This window comes from Zalophus californianus, chromosome 9 (assembly GCF_009762305.2).
Source record: "Zalophus californianus isolate mZalCal1 chromosome 9, mZalCal1.pri.v2, whole genome shotgun sequence".
NCBI classification, from domain to species: Eukaryota; Metazoa; Chordata; class Mammalia; order Carnivora; family Otariidae; genus Zalophus; species Zalophus californianus.
The window spans coordinates 96247286-96269461 of NC_045603.1; the positions used below are offsets into that span (position 1 = coordinate 96247286).

Below are 22176 nucleotides of genomic sequence, written 5' to 3' on the forward strand. Positions count from 1 at the left end.
AATCTGATAATGTTGTTTGCCTCTGGGGAGGGGATATAAGTCACTGAAGAAAAAAAAGGAGGGATACTTTTTCCCTTGTTTTCTTTTGCACCTTCTGTGTTTGGAACCATGTGGGGGTATTACCCATTCAAACTTTAAATAACTACAGTTTAAATAAAAATAAAATAACCTACAGCTCAGAAATGCTTTGTAAACTGTCATTACTGAAAAAACAACGAGTTTAGGTTGATATATTTAAGGATGAAACACTACTTCATATTAACTATGTTACATATAAGAATGCTATTTTCCTTCATTTGGAAAATGGAAATTTTTCTTAACCCACTTTTATTTCAAAATCATAGTGGTCTCATAGTCTGACAATGTAGGAGTTATTTGTAAAGAACAAAAATGTATAAAGTAAGAATTTAAGCACTAGTTTTGACCCTTTATCTGGTAATCTTTAATTAGGAAATTTGGAAATTAATTCTATTTGGGGCCTCACTTTATTACTTAAATTTTAGATAAATTACCCTGTAGACATGTGTGTATATCCATGAAGCATTCTGAACTTCTTTTTTTTAATTGTTGTTGTTAAGCGAGGGAGAGGTAGAAAGAGAATCTTAAGCAGGTTCCATGCCCCCCATAGAGCCCCTGGGAGTTCAATCCCAGAACCCGGAGACCATGACCTGAGCCAAAATCAAGAGTCAAATGCCTAACCGATTGAGCCACCCAGGGCCCCCCACCCCACACTTTTTAAAAATTTATCTTAGCATTCTGAACTTCTTAAAAGAAAGAAATTCATAGTGAGGAGTGCCTGGGTGGCTTAGTTGGTTAAGTGTCCGACTCTTGATTTCAGCTCAGATCATGATCCAAGGGCGTGGGATCAAGCCCCGTGTTGGGCTCTGCGCTCAGCATGAAGTCTGTTTGTCCCTCTCCCTCTGCACCTCCCCCTTCTCACGCTCTCTTTCTCTATCTCTAAAATAAATAAATAAAACCTTTTTAAAAAGGAAACATTTATAGTGAGTGGTACCTTTAAAATGAGAGAGTTCTGCATGATAAATATTTGGACTGATACATTCAAAAACACTAGATTTCTAGTGACATAAGAAAATGTACTTTCGGGACACCTGGGTGGCTCAGTTGGGTAAGCGTCTGCCTTTAGCTCAGGGTCCTGGGATGGAGTCCCACATGGGGCTCCTTGTTCAGCAGCGAGCCTGCTTCTCCCTCTGCCTCCTGCTCCCCTGCTTGTGAGCTCTCTCTCTCTGACAAATAAAGAAATAAAATCTTGAAAAAATGAAAAAAACATACATTTTCACTATAGTAAATATTAAGTGAAATAAATGATTTTAGATGTTATGCGAAATGAAAAAAGGTATCAAAACTTAATTGCAGGGCGCCTGGGTGGCTCAGTTGGTTAAGCGACTGCCTTCGGCTCAGGTCATGATCCTGGAGTCCCAGGATCGAGTCCCACATCGGGCTCCCTGCTCGGCGGGGAGTCTGCTTCTCCCTCTGACCCTCCCCCCTCTCATGCGCTCTCTCTCTCTCTCTCTCTCTCAAGTAAATAAATAAAATCTTTAAAAAAAAAAAAAAAAAAAAACTTAATTGCATTTGTGTGACCACAATCCAATTCAAGAAATTAAGCGTTATTTAGAAATATACATATTAAAAGCCTCTTAGTAGACACAGACAGGCAAAAATAGATCAGAATAGTAACAGTAATAACCGCCACGTTGTTGTAAAATTATTAGTGATTTTTGTTTTCCTCTATCTGCTTTCATAGATACCCTATTTTCCATAATAAACATGTAATAATTTTCTAAAGAGATTTTTAATTTAATTTTAAAGCTCCTAGTCCGTTTTCCTATTCCCAAGTAGAGTACCCTGGAAAGCTGGGGTGGAAATGAGCATACTGGCAGCAAACAAGAATGTGCAATGTGTACTGTATATAAATAAAAAACCACTTGCCTAGAAATCAAAATAATTATATTCAAGTTTCAACTTACCACCAGCTGTGTGACCTTGCACTTAAACTCTAGAATGTAGATTCCTTTGACTTAACGTTTCTATTCCTTAGAAATTGGTACAGATATAATCCAAAATTATAAATCCAAGAAATCTATATATAAATGAAAATATCCAATGCCATATAAATTATAGTAATGGAAATAAATCTCAATATCCCAGTATACTGGAATGATGTAGCAAATTATAGCAATGCTTTCAAAGAACAACACTAAAAATTATAATAATAAGACTATGTAGCAAAAAGAGAGAAAGCTGATGAAGCCTTACTAAAGAACATACTTAATGGCAGTGTATTGCCTAAGATATAAAATCAAATATTAATTTTGGCTCTTATACTATGATCTGCCTGTCTCAGAAAGTGTTCGCTCAAGGCTCCACGTAAAAATGTCTTTTTCATCCTCAAATCCCCAAAGAGTCACCGGGAATACTTATTTGTAGTATTCTTAATGCCTTCTTCCTATCCCTGTCACACTCTAGTGCAGTACTGTGGGAGGGGAACCTAAATAATGTGAATCAGTTTCTTTTCTGACAAACTCTTACTATTACCCATTAGCAAAGTTACTGAGGTCTTTCTCCCAATTTAATAGTCAGAAAAACAGAGGTACTTAGAATTTAAACAGTCTTAGCTTGGGTTTCATAGATGAGACCTTAGCAGTGAACAGTTAGAAAAGACTTTACCTGAGACTTAACTAAGATCAGATCCTTGACCGTATACCAAATTTTCATATCCCAAGTCTGGACTTACAACTGAACCAAATGTATTCCTTCCAACTACCCTCGATTTTTCTGCATCCTCTCCTCCAAACTTATTCTACCTCCCACTCATCCCTTAGTCTATGAGCACTGTGCATGGTTTTGCACACTAACTTGATTAACTCACCTTTTTGTTCTGGTCTGTAGTCATTCTGGGCTTGAGGTTCAGTAGACAACTGTAACGCAGAATAAATATCATTGTCAGTCATCTCGATCTAATATCATTCACATTCAGTTGAGAGAGTAAAATTACGGAAGTGTGAAGAGACACATATCAGTGAGGAAACAGCCCAATGTCTAAACTGCAAGCAGGAAATTTGAAGGTTTTCAAGTTTTTTTTTTTAAATGGTCCAACATGATAAAAACAGAAGTAATTTTTCAGGAAATGACTCAAAATCTGGAGCTGATTAAGAAATTAATATTCTAAACTGTGATTTTTTTTTTTTGCCTCACCACTCTCTCTAGATACTCATGAAATACATACTAGATTGATTCCCACGTCACTAAGTCTATTCAGCAAGGAGAAGTTGCTCTGAAGTCCAGCAACTTCAATTATGGAAACAGGAATAAAAATGACAGTGTTCTTAGCTATGAATTTATCTCAGATTTTATATTTGCTTTGTTTCCTTTAGAGAAAATAGATGCATGCCAAATGGGACCGATTTCATTGTTTCTTGGAGTGTTTGGTTAAGCATATGTGACAAGAGAAATGGACTGTTGGCTGCATGTGCCTGGCATCATGGGGAAAATGAGCTATTTCCCAGATACATGTTTTGTGAATATGCTGTACCCCTCTATTCCCCCAAATGTCTTCCTGATTGTGCTCTAATCTTTACACTTAACTGGGTCAGAAATTCCATTAAATTTTCTCTCCCTGTTCTCTTATTTTTGTATGCAAAGACAACTATAAGGGGAACAAATCAAATAAATACAATCTAAAGCGTGAATAATATATTTCTAATAGGTGAAACATTAATAAAAAGTTAAAATAATGAAAACAAATGGAATTAAAACTCTACGTAAGTTCAAGACAGGAAAGAGATGAAAAGCAGGGACAGCATACTAATAAAAACTAGTACAGGGCGCCTGGGTGGCTCAGTTGGTTAAGCGACTGCCTGCGGCTCAGGTCATGATCCTGGAGTCCGGGGATCGAGTCCTACTTTGGGCTCCCTGCTCAGCGGGGAGTCTACTTCTCCCTCTGACCCTCTTCCCTCTCGTGCTCTCTATCTCTCATTCTCTCTCTCTCAAATAAATAAATAAAATCTTAAAAAAAAAATAAAAATAAAAAATAAACCTCTGTTCATTCTTTAAAAAAAAAAAAAAAAAACTAGTATAGCTCTGGGGCACCTGGCTGGCTCAGTTGGTAGAATGTGCGACTCTTGATCTCAGGGTCACGAGTCTGAGCCCCACATTGGGCACAGAGATTACTTTAAAATAAAGTTTAAAAATTTAAAAAAAAAAAACCTAGTATAGTCCTGTTTCCCACCATGACAGAGTGAGACTGGACTTGCTCTTCAGCCAAAGAACTATATACAACAAAACACACAAGGCAACTGTTTTCAGGCAGAGAAGTATAGGCAGCGCTGTGATCCCTGAAAGAACAGAACATGCAAAGGTGAGCACCAGTACCACCCTGGCATTACCCTACCTCTGGGGAATTTCTGGCCCAAAGCAGGAAAATGAATCCTAAACAGAGGAGGCAGAGATGCAAGTTTTGAGCTGTTTACACGCCTGGGGTTTGCAGGGCAGGGTAACTGATGAGAGACTGCAGAGAGAGGTGTCCAAAAAATGATATAGGAATCCACCATGGTCCTTGGCTAAGAGCTAGGCTGCACAGGCAGAGGACAAGCCGCTGCCAGCCCCCCCGTTGAGATGGTCTCCTGCAGGACCCGAGGTGATGCAGTGCTGATCAGCATGAACCGAGGGGAAAAAAACGTAAAGCCTGACAGAACCAGAAAGATCTACCAGTAATTTAGCTGCCTATAAGAACAAGTGTTGATGCCCTTAAAAAGAAGACAACAGAAACAAAATGTGGTCTATACGTAAAATGGGATATTATTCAGTCTTAAAAAGGAAGAAAATTGTGTCACTCTACAACATGGAGGAACCTTGAAGACATTATGATAAATGAAATAAGCCTATCACACACACACACAAAGACAAATACTCTATGATTCCACATATATGAGATATCTAAAGTAGTCAATTCATAGAAACAGAAAACAGAATGGTGATTGCTGGAGCTAGGGTGTGGGAGGAATGGAGAAGTTACTTAATAGTTATAGTTTCAGTGCCACAAGATGAGAAACTTCTGGAGCTCTGTTGTACAACAAGGTGAATATACGTGTATCAGTCTGCTTAGGCGGCCATAACAAAATACCCTAGACTGGGTAGCTTAAACAACAGAAATTTATTTGCACACAGCTGTGGACACCGGAAGTCCAAGATGAAGCTGCCTGCAGGGTTGGTATCTGCTGAGAACTCCCCCGTTGGGCTGCAGTGTCCTTCTCACCGTGGTCTCCCGTGGCCTTTCCTCGGTGCATGTGTACAGGAAGAGAGCGAGCAAGCAAGCTCTCTGGTGGCTCATCTTATAAGGATACTAATTCTAACAGATCAGAACCCCACCATCATGACCTATTTTAACTTTAATTACTTCCTTAGGTTAGGAGTTAGTTGGACAGTTAGGTAGTCAGAGCCAGGGTCCCCAACAAGAAAATATGGAGTCAGGACAGCTAAAATGAAATAGCACTGACATCCTGTTTTGCAGCTTAGACAGGACCACACTAGCATTCTGCTTTGCAGCCTTTGCAGAAATGACTTCTGCAAAACGTCCGAAAATAAGACAATTAACCACAAAAGCATTTGTCAATATCACGGGCAAGAGGCAATGAAGACCTAAGTCCCCAGATGTCAGCAAAAAAAGACCATCAGCACAGAGACATTAACCTAATAGGTAGACAGATACGTGACCAAAGCCCTAACTGGCACAACTCAGCACACCCTGATTGCTGAAGATAGTTCCGCAAAAGAGCTCACAAAAACCGCTAAACTTAGAAATTCTGGGGGCAACTCCCTCAGGCGCCCCTCCCGCTGCAGGAGCTTTATACTCTTGCTCAACAAACTGCTTTGCTGCCCACCACTCTCCATCTGGTCTACCTCTTTGTTCTTCAAAGCGATGTGACCAAGAACCTGGGCACTAAGGGGACAAAAATCCTGTAACATTTAGAGGCCACATCACAAAATAAAGAATGAAGCCACACTGGAGGTTAAGGTTCCAACAAATGACTTTGGGGACTTTGGGGACAGAAGGGGACACAAATATTAAGTCCATAAAATATGTAACACTGCTGAACTGTACACTTAAAAACAGTCCAGATGGCTGAAGAAGAAGAGGAGGAGGCCGTGGTGGCAGCATAAGAACCAGAGCTTCTTGAGGAAATGACTAAATCTAGGATCAGGGCACAGAAAATTCAAGGTGAGTCTGGGGCACCTTTTAGTCTTTTAGTGCTAGAAAATGAGGAAGTACTCAAAAACTAAAAAAAAAAGATGAGGGCATGTCGGAAGGACACAGGAACCAAGCTGACAAAGCTCCCAAAGGCTAAAAATGAAACAATTAGAACAACAAAATAAATAATAGTACTGGATTATAACTCAGGAATAAAAAAGAGCTGTGAATTCATACTGACTGATTTTTATCTGCAGGCATTTATAATTGAAATTGTACATATTTATCACTCAGCCATCAAAAAGAATGAAATCTTGCCATTTGCAATGATGTGGATGGAACTGGAGGGTATTATGCTAAGCGAAATAAGTCATATAATTTAACTCATATGTGGAACTTAAGAAACAAAATAGATGAAGGGGAAGGGAAGGAAAAATAAACTAAAAGGAAAACAGGGAGGCAAACCATAAGAAACTCTTAATTATAGGGAACAAACTGAGGGTGGCCAGAGGGGAGGTCGGTGGGGGGAAGGGGTAACTGGGTGATGGGCATTAAGGAGGGTACTTGATGTAATGAGCACTGGGTATTGATGAATCATTGAATTCTACCTCTGAAACTAATAATACACTATATGTTAATTAAATTGAAAAAAAATATATATTTAAAGCATATAATGTGCAACTTTTGATATAAGAACACATTGTGAAATGATTACCACAAACTAACATATTCAATACTTCTAACAGTTACCATTTGTGTGTGTGGTTGTGTGTTGAGAACACTTGAAATCTACTCTTTTTAAGATTTTATTTATTTATTAGAGAGAGAGAGAGAGAGAGAGCACGTGCGGGGAAGCGGTAGTCAGAGGGAGAGGGAGAAGCCCGCTCTCCACTGAACAGGGAGCCCAACGCGGAGCTCGATCCCAGGACCCTGGGATCATGACCTGAGCTGAAGGCAGACACTTAATGACTGAGCCACCCAGGCACCCTGAAATCTACTCTAACAAATTTCACGTATACATTTATTTTTTTTTAAGTAGGCTCCTATACCCAACATGGGGCTTGAACTCACAACCCCAAGATCAAGAGTCACACACTCTGAGCCAGCCAGGCACCCCTCAAGTAAATATTATTTTTAATAGCTTTACTGAGGTCCAATTAACACATATGCATGCATCAATGAAACCATCACCACAATCAAGAAAATAAACACGTCACGCCCGAAAGTTTACTTATGTACTCTGTACTACTGCCCTTCTGCCCCTCCTTTCTCTAGGCATCCACTGATCTGCCTTTTATCATCGTAGATTAGTTTGTATCTTTCCCAAGTTTGGTTTTTTTTTTTAAGATTTTATTTAGTTATTTGACAGGGAGAGCGAGCGCACAAGCAGGGGGAATGGCAGGCCGTGGGAGAAGGAGAAGCAGGCTTCCCGCTGAGCAGGCAACCCAATGTGGGGCTCGATCCCAGGACCCTGGGATCATGACCTGACCCAAAGGCAGACGATTAACTGACTAAGCCACCCAGGCGCCCCCCAAGTTTTTCATAAAAGGAGACTCATCCATGTTGAAGTAACAGTAATGCATTCCTTTTTCTTGCTGAATATATTCCACTCTATGAATAGACCAGTTTGTTTATCCATTCTCTTGTTAATACATTATTATTTAAACTATAGTCACCATGCTGCATGTACATTAGGTCTCCAAAGCTTAATCATCTTATAACTGAAAATTTGTACCCTTTGATCAATATCTCCCTCTCCCCCACCCACTAGCCTCTGGTAATGACCTTTCTACTCTGCTACTTTGAGTTCAACACTTTTTTTTTTTTTAGATTCCACAGTGAGATCATGTGAAATTTGTCTTTCTGGTCTGGTTTATTTTACATAGATAATGTCCTCCAGTTTCATCTATGTTGTTGCAAATAGCAGGATTTCTTTCTTCTTTAAAGGCTGAATAATTTTCCATTATATATATATTCTCATATATACGGTGTGTATAAATATATTTTCTTTATCCACAGACACTAAAGTCGTTTCTGTATTATGATTACTATGAATAATGCTGCAATGAACATAGCAGTGTGGATATCTCTTCGAAAGAGTGATTTTATTTCCTTTGGATATATAATCAGAAGTGGGATTGCTGGATCATACATTAGTTCCATTTTCAATGTTTTGAGGGGACCCCATACTGTTTTCTGTAGTGGCTATACTAATTCACATCCCGATTCATTTTGTTTCCTTTGCTCTGCAAAAACTACATCATCTCAGGTAGTCCCCCTTGTTTATTTTTGCTTTTTTGTTTCTTGTTTTTTGTGGGTGGGGGGTTGGTTTGTTGTTATTTTTTTTTAATATTTTATTTATTTATTTGACAGAGAGACACAGCAAGAGAGGGAACCCAAGCAGGGGGAGTGGGAGAGGGAGTAGCAGCTTCCCGTGGAGCAGGGAGCCCAATGTGGGGCTGGATCCCAGGACCCTGGATCATGACCTGAGCCGAAGGCAGACTCTTAACGACTGAGCCACCCAGGCGCCCCTATTGTTGTTTTTTAAATAGGCTCCATGCCCAGCGTGGAGCCCAACACAGGGCTTGAACTCATGACCCAGACATGAGGACTGGAGATCAGGACCTGAGATCAAGAGTCACTTAATTAACTGAGCTGCCCAGGCACCCCTATTGTTGCAGGGTTTCAGAATTCTTGTCTCACAGAGTCAAAGAATGAATCTCAAGGACAAAAGGGTGAAGTGAAAATTTATTAAGTGAAGGTGAGAATAGAAAGGAAAGAAAAGAGCTCTCTGGAGTGAGAGGGGTATCCAATGGGTGCCACTGAGGGCTTTGTGGATTTGTGAATATCATGTCTATATTTGGAACAAACATGGTAGACCTGTAACTATCATGAGAACAAACAAGGTGTTCTTATAAGTGTCATGTCTATTTCTCCCCATCTGGGATTTCTGTGAGCCTGGTTATATCCACCCCACACACACAATGACCCTAGTCATGTGGCCCCCTACTTAGCCTCACCTGTCCCTTACTATTTTTGCCTTTGTTACCTGTGCTTTTAGTGTACATTCCAAAAAATTACTGTCAAGACCAAGTCAAGGAGCTTTTCCCCTGTTTTCTACCAGGAGTTTTACAGTTTCAGGTCTTAGTTTTAAGTCTTTAATTTATTCCAGTTTTTTTTATATATGCTGTAAAAAAAGGGGGGGTCCAATGTCATTCTTTCACATGTGGACATATAGTTTTCCCAACATCATTTATTTAAGAGACTATACTTCCCCAGTTGTATGTTCTTTTTTTTTTAAAGATTTTATTTATTTATTTGAGAGAGCGAGAAAGAGAGAGAGCACATGAGAGAGGGGAGGGTCAGAGGGAGAAGTAGACTCCCCACTGAGCAGGGAGCCCAATGCGGGACTCGATCCCAGGACTCCAGGATCATGACCTGAGCTGAAAGCAGCTGCCCAACCAACTGAGCCACCCAGGCACCTAGCCAATTGCACATTCTTGATGACTTTGTCAGAAATTAGTTGAGTATATATATGTGGGTGATAGAACTGTTCTTCCTACCCTTTTTGTGTGGTTATGCTCAAGTTTTTCTGCCCCACTGTGTTGCTGATTCTTCTTAAGTAGACTCCTGAGATCTTTCAGAGCTATTCTCATTAGGAGATAGCTAATTATTATTCTTTGTGGGGGGATAGAAGCTGGGGTCTCCTACTCTACATCATGGTGCTGCCCCTCCTCTGAATCCATATTAATTAAATATATGCTTGAATAAATAAATAAATGAGAGAGATGTTATAAATCTTTCATACAGAGATTCCAAATAATATATGCAGGCACTCCCCCATCATGATATTCAATTTAATTCTCCTCCCCTTGAGTGTTGGCAAGACTTAGTGACTCACTTCGAAAGAATAACATATGGTTAGTGGAAAACTGTAACTTTATAGTAGAGAAATCTAGCAAACACAACCTTTAACATGTAAACAGGGTTAATCATGTAAATCACCAGTAATAAGTCTTGTTAATATCACATACCTCCAATATAATGCAATAAGAAAGATACCTAATTACTATGGTATATTTTATACAAACCCCATAATCTTAGTCTAAAGATTAAAATAAAAAAATCAGGTAACTATAAATTGAGAAGCATTCTACTAAATATCTGACCAGTACTCTTTAACTATATCAAGGTTATGAAAAATAAGGAAATACTGAGGAACTACCACAGACCAGAGAAGATTAAGGAAATATAAATGCAAGGTGGTATCCTGGATTAGATCCTGGAACATAAAAAGAACATTAGTGAAAACCTGGTGAAATTCAAAGAAAACTTGCAGTTAGTTAATAATAGTAGAGCAGTTATTAATTCTTAGTTTTGATTAAATGAATACTTTATATGTTAACATTAGGAGAAATGGGGTGAAGGGTATGAAAAAATGCTACGTAGTACCTTTGAAACTATTCTATAAGTCTGACATTATTTCCAAATAAAAATTTTATTTAAAAAAGGCAACATAATGCAGACTCCCTATAAGGTAATATATTTATTGTCCAGCATACAATAAAAAAGTATTACAATGCAAAGAAATAAGAAAATGTGGGCCACAGCCCAGAGAAAAGTAAGTAAGTAGAAAAGAAACTTAAGATGACATAGATGTTGGAATCAGCAAACAAGGACTTTAATAGCTATACAAATATGCTCAAAGACAAGAGGAAAAAATGGCCATAATGAATAAGAAGCTGAAGAACCACAGCAGGGAAACAGAAACTATAAAAAAGAACCAAGTAAAATTCTTAATCAGAAAAGAATAATATCCATAATTCTAAAAAACTAAAAATTTTTTAAAATTTTAAAAATAAAAAGCCCAACTGAATGGGATTAACAGCAAACTGGAGAGGACAGAAAAAAGGTCAATGGAATGTGAAGGTAGATTGCTAGAAATTATCCAATATAAAGAACAGAAAAAATAAAATAAGAGCCTCAGCGATCTGTAGGACAATATCAAGTGCTTAAAAGTGAAGCCCCAGGGGCGCCTGGGTGGCTCAGTCATTAAGCGTCTGCCTTCGGCTCAGGTCATGACCCCAGGGTCCTTGGATCAAGTCCCACACCCGGCTCCCTGCTCGGCAGGAAGCCTGCTTCTCCCTCTCCCACTCCCCCTGCTTGCGTTCCTGCTCTCGCTCTCTCTCTGTCAAATAAATAAACAAAATCTAAAAAAAAAAAAAAAGTGAAGCCCCGGAAATGCAGGAGAAAAATAATGGAGCAGGAAAATAATTTGAAGAATTAATGATAAAATACTTCCCAAATTTAATGCAAAATGTACAGATATGAGATATTCAATGAACCCCATTCAGGATAAATATATGGAAAATCACACCTAAGAACACCATAACAAAACTGCTTGAAAACCAGATAAACAGAAAATATTGCAAGCAGCCAGAGAAAAACAACATATTAACAGAGGGGAACAATGACATGAATGATTGCCAAATTCTCATCAGAAACCAAGAAGGAGGGCGCCTGGGTGGCTCAGTTGGTTGAGCAACTGCCTTCAGCTCAGGTCATGATCCTGGAGTCCCACGGTCGAGTCCTGCATCAGATTCCCGACAACATGGATGGACCTTGAAAGCATTATGCCAAGGGAAATAAGTCGGAGAAAAACAAATGCTGTATGATCTCATTTATATGTAGAATCTAAAAAAACCAAACTCATACTAACAGAGAGAATGGCAGTTGCCAGGGGCTGAGGGGTGGGACAAATGAGGAGACATAGGTCAAAAGGTATAAACTTCGAGTTATAAGCTGAGTAAGTTCTGGGGATGTAATGTACCACATAGTGATTACATGGTAACAATGCTATATTGTATACTTGAAATTTCCTAAGAATAAATGTTAAACATTCTTATCACACAAAAAAAGGTAATTATGTGAGGTGTTAGATGTAGTAACTGAATTTATGTGGTAATCATTTCACAATATATACATATATCAAATCATCACACTGTACACCTTAAATTTACACAATGTTATATGTCAATTGTATCTCAATAAATCTGGGGTGTGGGGTGAATGATACTACCAATCCACAATTCTATATCCAGCAAACACATCCACCAAAAATAAAGAGGAAGAAAAAAAAACACTTTTATTTAAAGAAAACATAGACTTGTCATTAGCAGTCCAGCACTCTACAAAATGCTAAAAGCAGCTTTTCATACTGAAAAGAAATGTCACAAGATGAAAACTTAGACCTACAAGACTGAAGAACAGAAATTTTAAATACATAGCAACATATAAAAGATTGTGTTTTTCTTAATTTATTCAAAAAAAAAGAACAAAGGAAAATAAAACACACAAGACAAACTATAAACAAATAGCAAAATGACAGACCTAGAGTCAACCATATCAATAACTGAATTCATCAAAAATGGACTGAACACATCAAAAAATGGCAGGGACTGTAACACTAGGGAAAAAAAGCAAAAAATCAACAATATGCTGTGTATAACACATGCACTGCACACATGATGACACAAACAGATTAAAAGAAAGTACAGAAAAAGATACATGCAAACAGTAACCAAAGAAACCTGAAGTGGTATATTAGTTTCTTATTATTGCTATAACAAATACCATAAACACAGTGGCTTAAAACAACGTACATTTATTCTTTCACAGTTCTGGGTGTCAAAAATTTAAAATGAAGATGTTAGAAGACTGCTTTCCTCTGGAAGCTTTAGAGAAGAATGCATTTCCTTTATCTGTCCTGCTTCTTTAAAAAAAAAAAAGATTATTTATTTATTTATTTATTTAAGAGAGAGAGAGTGACTAGGGGGAGGAGCAAAGGGAGAGGGAAGGAGAGAATCTCAAGGAGACTCTGCTGATCACAGAGCCCGATGTGGGCTGAGATCATGACCTGAGCCAAAATTAAGAGTAGAAGGCTTAACTGACTGAGCCACCCGAGTGCCCCAATTCTTCCGGCTTCTATAAGCTGCCTGAATTCCTTGGCTTGCAGCCCCTTCCTCCATTTCAAAGTGCATCATTGTTTCCATCATATCTCTTTTTTCTAACTTTTACTCTACTGCCTCATTGTGATTATACTGGATCTACGGGGATAATTCAACATAATTTCCATTGCAAGATTCTTAATTTAATCATATCTACAAAGTTTCTTTTGCTGTGTAAGGAAATATATTCACAGGTTCCAGGAATTAGGACATAGACATCTTTGGAGGTGGGAGTGGGGGACATTTTTTAGCCTACCACAAGTAGTTCTATTAATATACGACAAAACTGACAAGTATAAGAGGTACATTTCATAGTTATATGAATCACAGCATCAAGTACACGTAACGACTGCAAATGAGTATGCACCTAATGATACAACTTCAAAACATATGAAGCAAAACCTCACTGAATTAAAAAAAGAAATAAATCCATAATCATAGTTGAAAATTTAAACACCCCTTTCTCAATAACTGATAAAACAGACAAAAAAAAAATCAGTAATGACACCAAACAACTACAGAATACACATACTTTTCAAGTGTAAATGGAATATTTACCAAGTAAATTACATATTGGATAACAATACAAGCTTTAATAAATTTCAGTATGTTATAATGTTACAATCTACTCTGTTCTACGAGCAGAGTAGAATCAATAACAAGAAAAAATCTAGAAAGTTCCTAAATATTTAAAAATTTTTAAAACACACTTATAATCATCAGAGAAATACAAATCAAAACACAATGAGATATTACTTCACACCTGTTAGAATGGCTCCTTCTAAAAATAGCCCCGGGGCACCTGGGTACTTCAGCTCAAGTCATGATCTCAAGAGTCCTAGGATCAAGCCCCACATCAGGCTCCCTGCTCAGCAGGCAGTCTGCTTATCCCTCTCCCTCTGCCTCTCTCTTTCTCTCTCAAATAAATAAAATCTTTTTTTAAAAAGCCAAAAAACAAGAAATAACAGTGTTTATTAGAGTACTGGAAAGGATGGGAGGAAAAGGGAACCCTGTGTATTATTGGTGGGAGTGAAACTGGTGCAGCCATTATGGAAAACAGTATGAAGGCACCTTAAAATATAGAACTAACATATGATCCAACAATTCCACTCCTGGGTATGCAGCTGAAGAAAACAAAATCATTATCATTTCTATCTTTTATATCAAAATATATCTGCACTCTCATGTTCACTGCAGCATTATATATATATTTTTAAAGATTTTATTTATTTATTTGACACAGAAAGAGACAGCAAGAGAGGGAACACAAGCAGGGGGAGTGGGAGAGGGAGAAGCAGGCTCCCCGCTGAGCAGGGAACCCGATGCGGGGCTCGATCCCAGGACCCTGGGATCATGACCTGAGCCGAAGGCAGACGCCTAACAACTGAACCACCCAGGCGCCCCTCACTGCAGCATTATTCACAACAGCCAACACATGGAAACAAACTAAGTATCTGCTGATAGATGAATGAATAAAGAAAATGTGGCATATATACATAATAGAATATTATTTAGCCATAAAAAAAGAAAATCTGGTCATTTGTGACAACATCTTGCATCTATTCTTGAGGGAACTGTTAAGTGAAATAAGTCAGACAGAGAAAAACAAATACTGTATGATCTCATTTGTAAGTGGGATCTAAAAAACAAAAACAAAACAAAATCCTGAACTCATAGATAGGGAAGAAATTGGTGGTTGCCAGATGTAGGGGGTGAGAGTGAAGTTAAAAGGTACAAACTTCCAATTACAAGATGAATAAGTCATAGGGATGTCATGGACAGCATGGTGACTGTAGTTAACACTACTGTATTATATATTTGAAACCTGCCAAGAGAGTAGATCTTAAAAGTTCTCACTACAAGAAAAAAATTGGTAACTGCAGTGATGGATGCTGACCAAACTTAACTGTGGTAATCATTCTGAAATGTATGCATATATCAAATCATTACATGTACACTCAAAACTAAAACTTCTATGTCAATTATAGCTCAATTAAAAAAAAAGCGGGGTGCCTGGGTGGCTCAGTTGGTTAAGCGACTGCCTTCGGCTCGGGTCATGATCCTGGAGTCCCGGGATCGGGTCCCGCATTGGACTCCCTGCTGAGCAGGGAGTCTGCTTCTCCCTCTGACCCTCCCCCTTCTCATGTACTCTCCCTCTCTCATTCTCTCTCTCAAATAAATAAATAAATAAAATATTTTTTTAAAAAAAAGCGTTAGGGGCACCTGGGTGGCTCAGTCAATTAAGCATCTGCCTTCAGCTCAGGTCATGATCACAGGTCCTGGGATCAAGCCCTGCATCAACTCTCCCTCTCCCCACCACTCCCCCTGCTTGCGCTCTCTCTCTCTCTCTCTGTGTCAAACAAATAAATAAAATCTTAAAAAAAAAAAAAAAGCGTTAGAGAGGTGAGAGGTGTTAAAAACCCACGGGACTAACCTGAGATTTTTTTCATTGATGTAATAATAAAGATAATTACAAAGAGGCAGAAAAAAACAAAAAAAAAATAATTCTGTTAGAATAATTAACATGACTTTCTGTATACCGAAAACACACACACACATTCTAAATAATCCATGGGTCAAAGAAGAATTAATACACAAAATTAGAAATTATTTAAAAAACTAAGTAATTATGAAAATTTGTAGACCAGTAGCTTAAAGAGAATGTTAGAGCTTTAAGTGAATACAAAAGAAGAAAGATTTTAAATAAATAATCTGTTTCTAATTTAAGATACAAAAAGAACAAATTAAAAACCAAAGCAAGAAGTTCAGAAATTTTAAATTCTAAATCAATAAAATTTAAAAAACTAACCACACGCAACAGAAAAATTAACAAATTTTTATTATTATATAACATATATGCTTATATATGTTATATAATATATAATATAAATTAACAAAATAAAAATAAAAATTTGGTTATTTGATAAGATTATTGACTGATAAACTTGTAACAAAACTTACCAAGAAACAAAGAGAGAAGACAAATTATGAATATCAAGAATGAAGCGAGTACATTACTACAGATTTTAAAAACATAAAAAGGATAATAAGGGAATATTGTATCTGTATGCCAATAAATTTAACAATTTAGATAAAATAGAAAAATTCTTTGACAAACACTGGGTATTATTTAAGACTGATGAATCACTAACCTCTACCTCTGAAACCAGTAATACATTATATGTTAATTGAATTTAAAAAAAGAAGTCTGTAGGGAATATAAACAGATAACTCAATAGATTTTATATAGGATAATGTCTCATAATGATAATTAATATTAGCAAATGAAAATGTATTTGACTTTTAATTTTTTGTATTTATAAAGAGTCCAAATAAATGAAATGTATAGATAATTCCCCCCCAAAAAAGAAAAATACAATTTACCACTGACACAAGAAGAAACAAATTTTTGAATGGCTCTACTAAAGAAACTGAATTTCTTAATACAAACCTCCTCATTAAGAAAGCTTCATGCTCAGATGACTTCAATAGCATATTCTATCAAACTTCAAGGAATAAATAACACAATTCCTTCAGAAAATAGAAAATGAAAATATACTCTCCAACGTTTTTTAGGCAGCTATCATGACTCTGATACAAAACTGACAAAGAACTACAAGAAAAAAAAAAATTAGGGATGCCTGAGTGGCTCAGTGGGTTAAGGGGCTGCCTTCGGCTCAGGTCATGATCCCAGGGTCCTGGGATTGAGTCCTATGTAGGGGCTCCTTGCTCAGCGGGGAGCCTGCTTCTCCCTCTGCCTGCAGCTCCCCCTGCTTGTGCTCTCCCGTGCTCTCTCTCTCTCTCCCTGACAAATAAATAAATTTTTTTTAAAAAAAGAAAAAAAAATTAGACTCCAACATTAATGAATATAGACGTCAAGATCTTTGAAAAAAATCAGCAAATCAAAATCAGAAAAACATGAGACAATTCATCATTACAAAGTGTGGTTTATCCCAGGAACAAAGCAAGGATGTCTAATTTTATCATTTCTATGCAACACTGTAATGAAAATACTAGACAGGACTAGAAAGGGACATGAGGAAATATTCTTGGGTGATGAAAATGTACTAAAACTTGATTACAGGGTGGTTACAGTTATGATGCACTGTTAAGATTCACTGAATTGTATACTGAAGGGCCACGTATTTCAATATTTATAAATTTTACCTCACCAACAAAAAAAATGAAACTTTAAACAAATACTGAACTCTCATTAGTAGGCTTGCTTTACACAATGGTATGGTTTATCAGTTATAAAACTACTTCCTGTCTTTTCTTATGTGTGAACAAATGTAGAAATATATTGAGTATAATGGGATCCTGGTTTCTCACTCTTGAAAAAATATATAGATTTCCTAACTGCTGAGAGGCACTAAAGCACTGACCCAAAAGTAGCAACAAACACCCCTTGTCATCAGACCTTGGTTTCTCAACACCACTCTTTCACTAAAAAGAACAAGCTCCCTTGGAGAAATGACTGATTCTAGGGTAATTAAAATACAAGATAAACATGGAACATAGTAAAGAATTTGCTCAAAAAATGATGGGGACATGTCAAAATGACAAAGGCAGGCTCCCACTGGCAGTTCAACATCAACCCACAGCCTCCAGCAATTTATCTGTTACATCAGTGGGCTGCCTGTTCCTGTGGCAGGAACTACACCTTCTCTTCACAGGTCTGAATCTCTACCTTGTGGCTGGGGAAGTGAGCACTTCCTTCAAGTTTCTAAGATACCTCCTTGCTAACTCTTCTTCAGCCCAGAGGTGGTAGCTGCATTTTGTAGTTATTATTTCTGCGTAACTTCTGTATAACCTAGAGTCCTTGTTTACCCCCTCTTAGTACTTATTTTTTACTAGAAAACAAGTCTATATTAAAATTTTCCTTAAAATCACTGGTGTGGTATCTGTCTTCTAATTGGATGCTGACTGATATAAGGGTACATCACTTCTCTTTTCTCTATCAAAATACCTAAATATAATCATGAGGAAATATCAGACAAACCCAAAATGAGAGACATTCTACAAATTAAGTGACCTGTACTTTTCAAAATTTCAAGGACAAACAAGATAAAGAAAAATGACAACTGCAATGTGTGACTCCTGCTTGGCTTCTGTGGTTGGGGAATGGGAAATAATTATAAAGCATATTTACTGGGACGATTAATGAAATCTGAATATGGGCCATGGATTAGGTAATAATATTCTACCAATGTTACAGTTTCTAATTGTGATGATTATACTGTGGTAAGGTAAGAGAATGTCTTTATTCTTGGGAAATACAAATATACTTAACAGTAATGGGCAACTTTCAAATTGTTCAAAATAAACTAGTGCGTGCGTGTGTGTGTGTGTGTGTGTGTGTGTGTGTGTGTGTGTGTGTGTACGTACAGGAAGAGGGGAGACTAATAAAGCAAATGGGGCAACTCGTAAACCACTGGCAAATCCAGGTAAAGTGAATACAAGAGTTCTTTTTACTATTCTTACATCTATTCTAAAAATGTTAAATTATATTAAAATTGAAAATTACCAAAAACAAAAAATATATTTAGTCCTTGAAATATGTTAAACATCTTAAAAGGAAAGCATCAATAAAAATTCAAAACTGAAATCGGGTTCAAGATAGCAAACTGAATACATGCATAACAGGATTAAGAAACTACCAAACAAATTTCAAAAGATCCCTGAACAAATCAGAAATTGTAAACAGGTAGGATTTGATAGTGAAACCAGAGCAAAACCTGTAACACAAAACTCATACAGAAGGAAGCTGCTGAGAGGTTTAAAAAGCCATTCCCAACCAAGCTCCCAGCTCAGAGTTAACGAAGAAAGCAGATCCGGGAAAATTATCAAAGCAATGAACTGAAGGAAGAGTTCAGGATACAGTAGTCTGCCCTACCCAGTTTCACCTTCTGGAATTTCAGTTACTCAAGGTCAACCACATTCTGGAAGCAGATGATCCTCTTCCTGACTTATCTGTCAATAGCAACCTAATGTTAAGTCACAATACCTATGTCATTCACCTCACTTCGTTTCATCATGTGGGCATATCATCCCACACCATCACAAGAAGAAGGGTGAGTACAGCACAGTTAAGATATTTTGACAGCGACCATATTCACATGTTGTTATAATTGTTCTATTTTATTATTATTGTTGTTAATCTCTCACTGTGCCTCACTTATAAATTAAGGTTTATCATAGGTTATGTATAAGAAAAATATATAGTATATATAGAGTTCGGTACTGTTCATGGTTTCTCGGGGTCTTGGACTATATCCCCATGGACAAAAGCAGGGGGGACTAGATCTTTCAAGCACCTTCCCCTCCTCTGCTTATACTAAACAGGAGGGATCCTCAGCATTTGATTTTAGAACAAAAGTCACAGAACTGCTTTCTAAACAAAGTGAGCAACTGTATTTGTGGAAGGGGGTGTAGGTGTGGGTACAATGTGGAGGGTGTCCTTATTAATGATATGGCTAGAGAGATGCAGAGCAGAAAGGCAAAAAAACCCTGCTAATTTCGGTTTTGTCCCTGGCACATATAGTTTCCACAATGGGCACTAAAGGCTGAAAAGCAGGGAAGTAACCCAGGTTATTTGTAAGTGGATGGAAAGGGAAGTCTCTCCCTCCTTCTCACTCCTACTACATAAGACAAGTTATTTATTCATCCTGCTCAACTGCATTGCTGGACCTTTCACCACTTCCAACATGCACCCTACCTTCCCTCCAGCCCAATGCTACTCTAGGCAATGACCAAGAAGCAATATTTCTGAAGTTAAAATTTGAATTCACCAACAAATGAACATCAATTCTAGAATGAAAGCTCATTGTAAAAGGGATTTTTGTCTTTTTTTCCTCTGATGCATCCCCCAAAATCTGCAACAGTGTAATTGTTCAGTAAATATTTGTTGAATGAATTGATAAAAGTAATTCAATAGAAATAACTTAAATACCTGACTCTAATGGAATTGCTTAAGCAGCAATCCATACATCTAAATATTATACAAACATTAAAAAGTTTATTTGTAAAGTTAGTGATAATGGAGAAATATCTGATGACATGAAATGTTTTTTAAAAGATAATGGATAGGGGCACCTGTGTGGCTCAGTCAGTTGGGTGTCTGCCTTCGCTGGGGTCATGATCTCAGGGTCTTGGGATCCAGCCGCACATGGGGCTCTCGGAGCCTGCTTCTCCCTCTCCCTCTGTGCTCTCTCTCTCAAATAAATAAATAAAATCTTAAAAAAAAAAGGAAATGGATAACATATTCCTGAAGGAAATACACAACCTCTTGGTGGGTTTTTGGATTTTTGTTTTGCGTTCTCTGTATTTCCTGATAATTACAAATTATTATTATTAGAAAGAAACTGATTACAAATTATTATTATTAGAAAGAAACTCATCTTTTAATTTTTTTTTTCTTGAGAACACATTCAAACTCAACCCAGGCATGATAACTACCTTGGCTGAACTGAATGTACCAATTAATAAACAAATGCAGGATCCTATACAGTAAGCAACAAGTATTGCTTGAGAGTTTGGACTCAGAAGACTACATGCTTATGTAACTTACACCTAAGTTAGGGAACTTGAATACTGACAACGAAACTTAATAGCTGTGGGACCCAGAGTAAGTGACTTAGCCACCATCAGCTTTAAAATTCAAGGTTAGTGTCAAGATTAAATGAATCAATACTCGTTTTTTTTTAAGATTTTATTTATTTATTTGACAGAGTTGGTGAGAGCAGGAACACAAGCAGGGGGAGTGGGAGAGGGAGAAGCAGGGCTCCCATGGAGCAGGGAGCCCGATGCGGGGCTCGATCTCAGGACCCTGGGATCACGACCTGAGCCAAAGGCAGACACCATGACTAAGCCACCCAGGTGCCCCGAATCAATACTCATTTAAAGCACTTAAAACAGTGCCGGCACCACAGAACTATGCACGTATTAGCTTCTGTTATTACTGGACTCAAAACATTGTACTAGCTCTGTTGAGAGGACAAATCAAAATACGGTCCCTACCGTGAAGAGAGGGGGGACACACACAAAAGCAACGTAGGAGTCAAAGCAGAATGAAATCGGGCTAAAACCAGGTAGAGGCAACAAGCGGGCAGTTAGAGAAGAGTTAATCCAGAAAGTCACAGGAGCAAAACTGAACCAAGTTCCAGAAACGCGCAGGACTTCAGCAAGCAACGAATAAGACTGACCTGAGGGAAACCGCAAAGGATCTTGGCAAAGGCAGAAAAACTAAAAGTGAATAGCTCTTTCCCCAGGACACCAGAAATGCCGACAGGATGGAGTGAACAGAATTGGTTACAGAGTGCTCATCACGCAAAATGCCACGAAACCTCTGGTGAACAGAGCTGGTTGCAGTGTTTTACCCAAAATGACCGGGATGACAAGGGTAACGAAAACAGTATCGGTAACAACAGACCCCAAGGTACTAAACTGTAGAAAGGAAATAACAAAGGTGTCGTTAAGAAAGCTCGGACTACCGCGACCCAATCCCTGTCCACTATCCCCTGGGTGCCGCGGACCCTGGAGACAACGTGACTCGGGGCCGGCAGACGGCGAAACAGCGCCTCTCGCAGGCGGCAAACGAGCTGGGGAAGTACGGAGAGGAAGAGACCTGGGGTGAGAACTACAGCTCCCACTGAGGCCTGGCCCAAGGCTCCCTTTCCACATTTCCGCTTCCGCCGCCCGCCCTCGCGCACCGCCTTCAGGGGGACCTACCGGGGAGCGGGGCTGGCGCGTGATTGCGCGTGACCCTGCGTGACCGCGCGTGACTCTTCGAGAGGAGAAGCTCGGAGGCGGGACTCTGGGACTCCATTGGTTGAAAAGGCGACCCGAAAAGGTGGAACTCAACTTGAAAATGTCGATAGTGATTGGAGTTAATAGGACGGGGGCGGAGCTACATGGCCAGGACCCTGGCCAATCAGCGTCTGGGATCGGCCAGGAGACCGGGAA

The 22176-nt window shown here is 38.3% G+C and overlaps 1 protein-coding gene across 4 annotated transcripts in view; it reads right to left on the reverse strand.

Annotated features, from left to right (window-relative positions):
- Positions 1 to 22003, reverse strand: part of KLRG1 (killer cell lectin like receptor G1) — a 47749-nt gene extending 25746 nt beyond the window's left edge. For 2 of the 4 annotated variants that reach the window (XM_027593106.1, XM_027593108.1), the window contains exon 1: positions 2888 to 3010. Coding sequence is in view for 1 of the 4 variants with exons in the window: in XM_027593104.1 (XP_027448905.1) it covers positions 2888 to 2969 (82 nt within the window). In the remaining 3 variants the exon portion in view is untranslated. Of the gene's footprint in view, positions 1 to 2887; positions 3037 to 21942 lie in introns of those variants that run through there. The other 2 variants (XM_027593107.1, XM_027593104.1) reach the window with 2 other exon arrangements.
- Between the last annotated feature and the right edge of the window lie 173 nt (positions 22004 to 22176).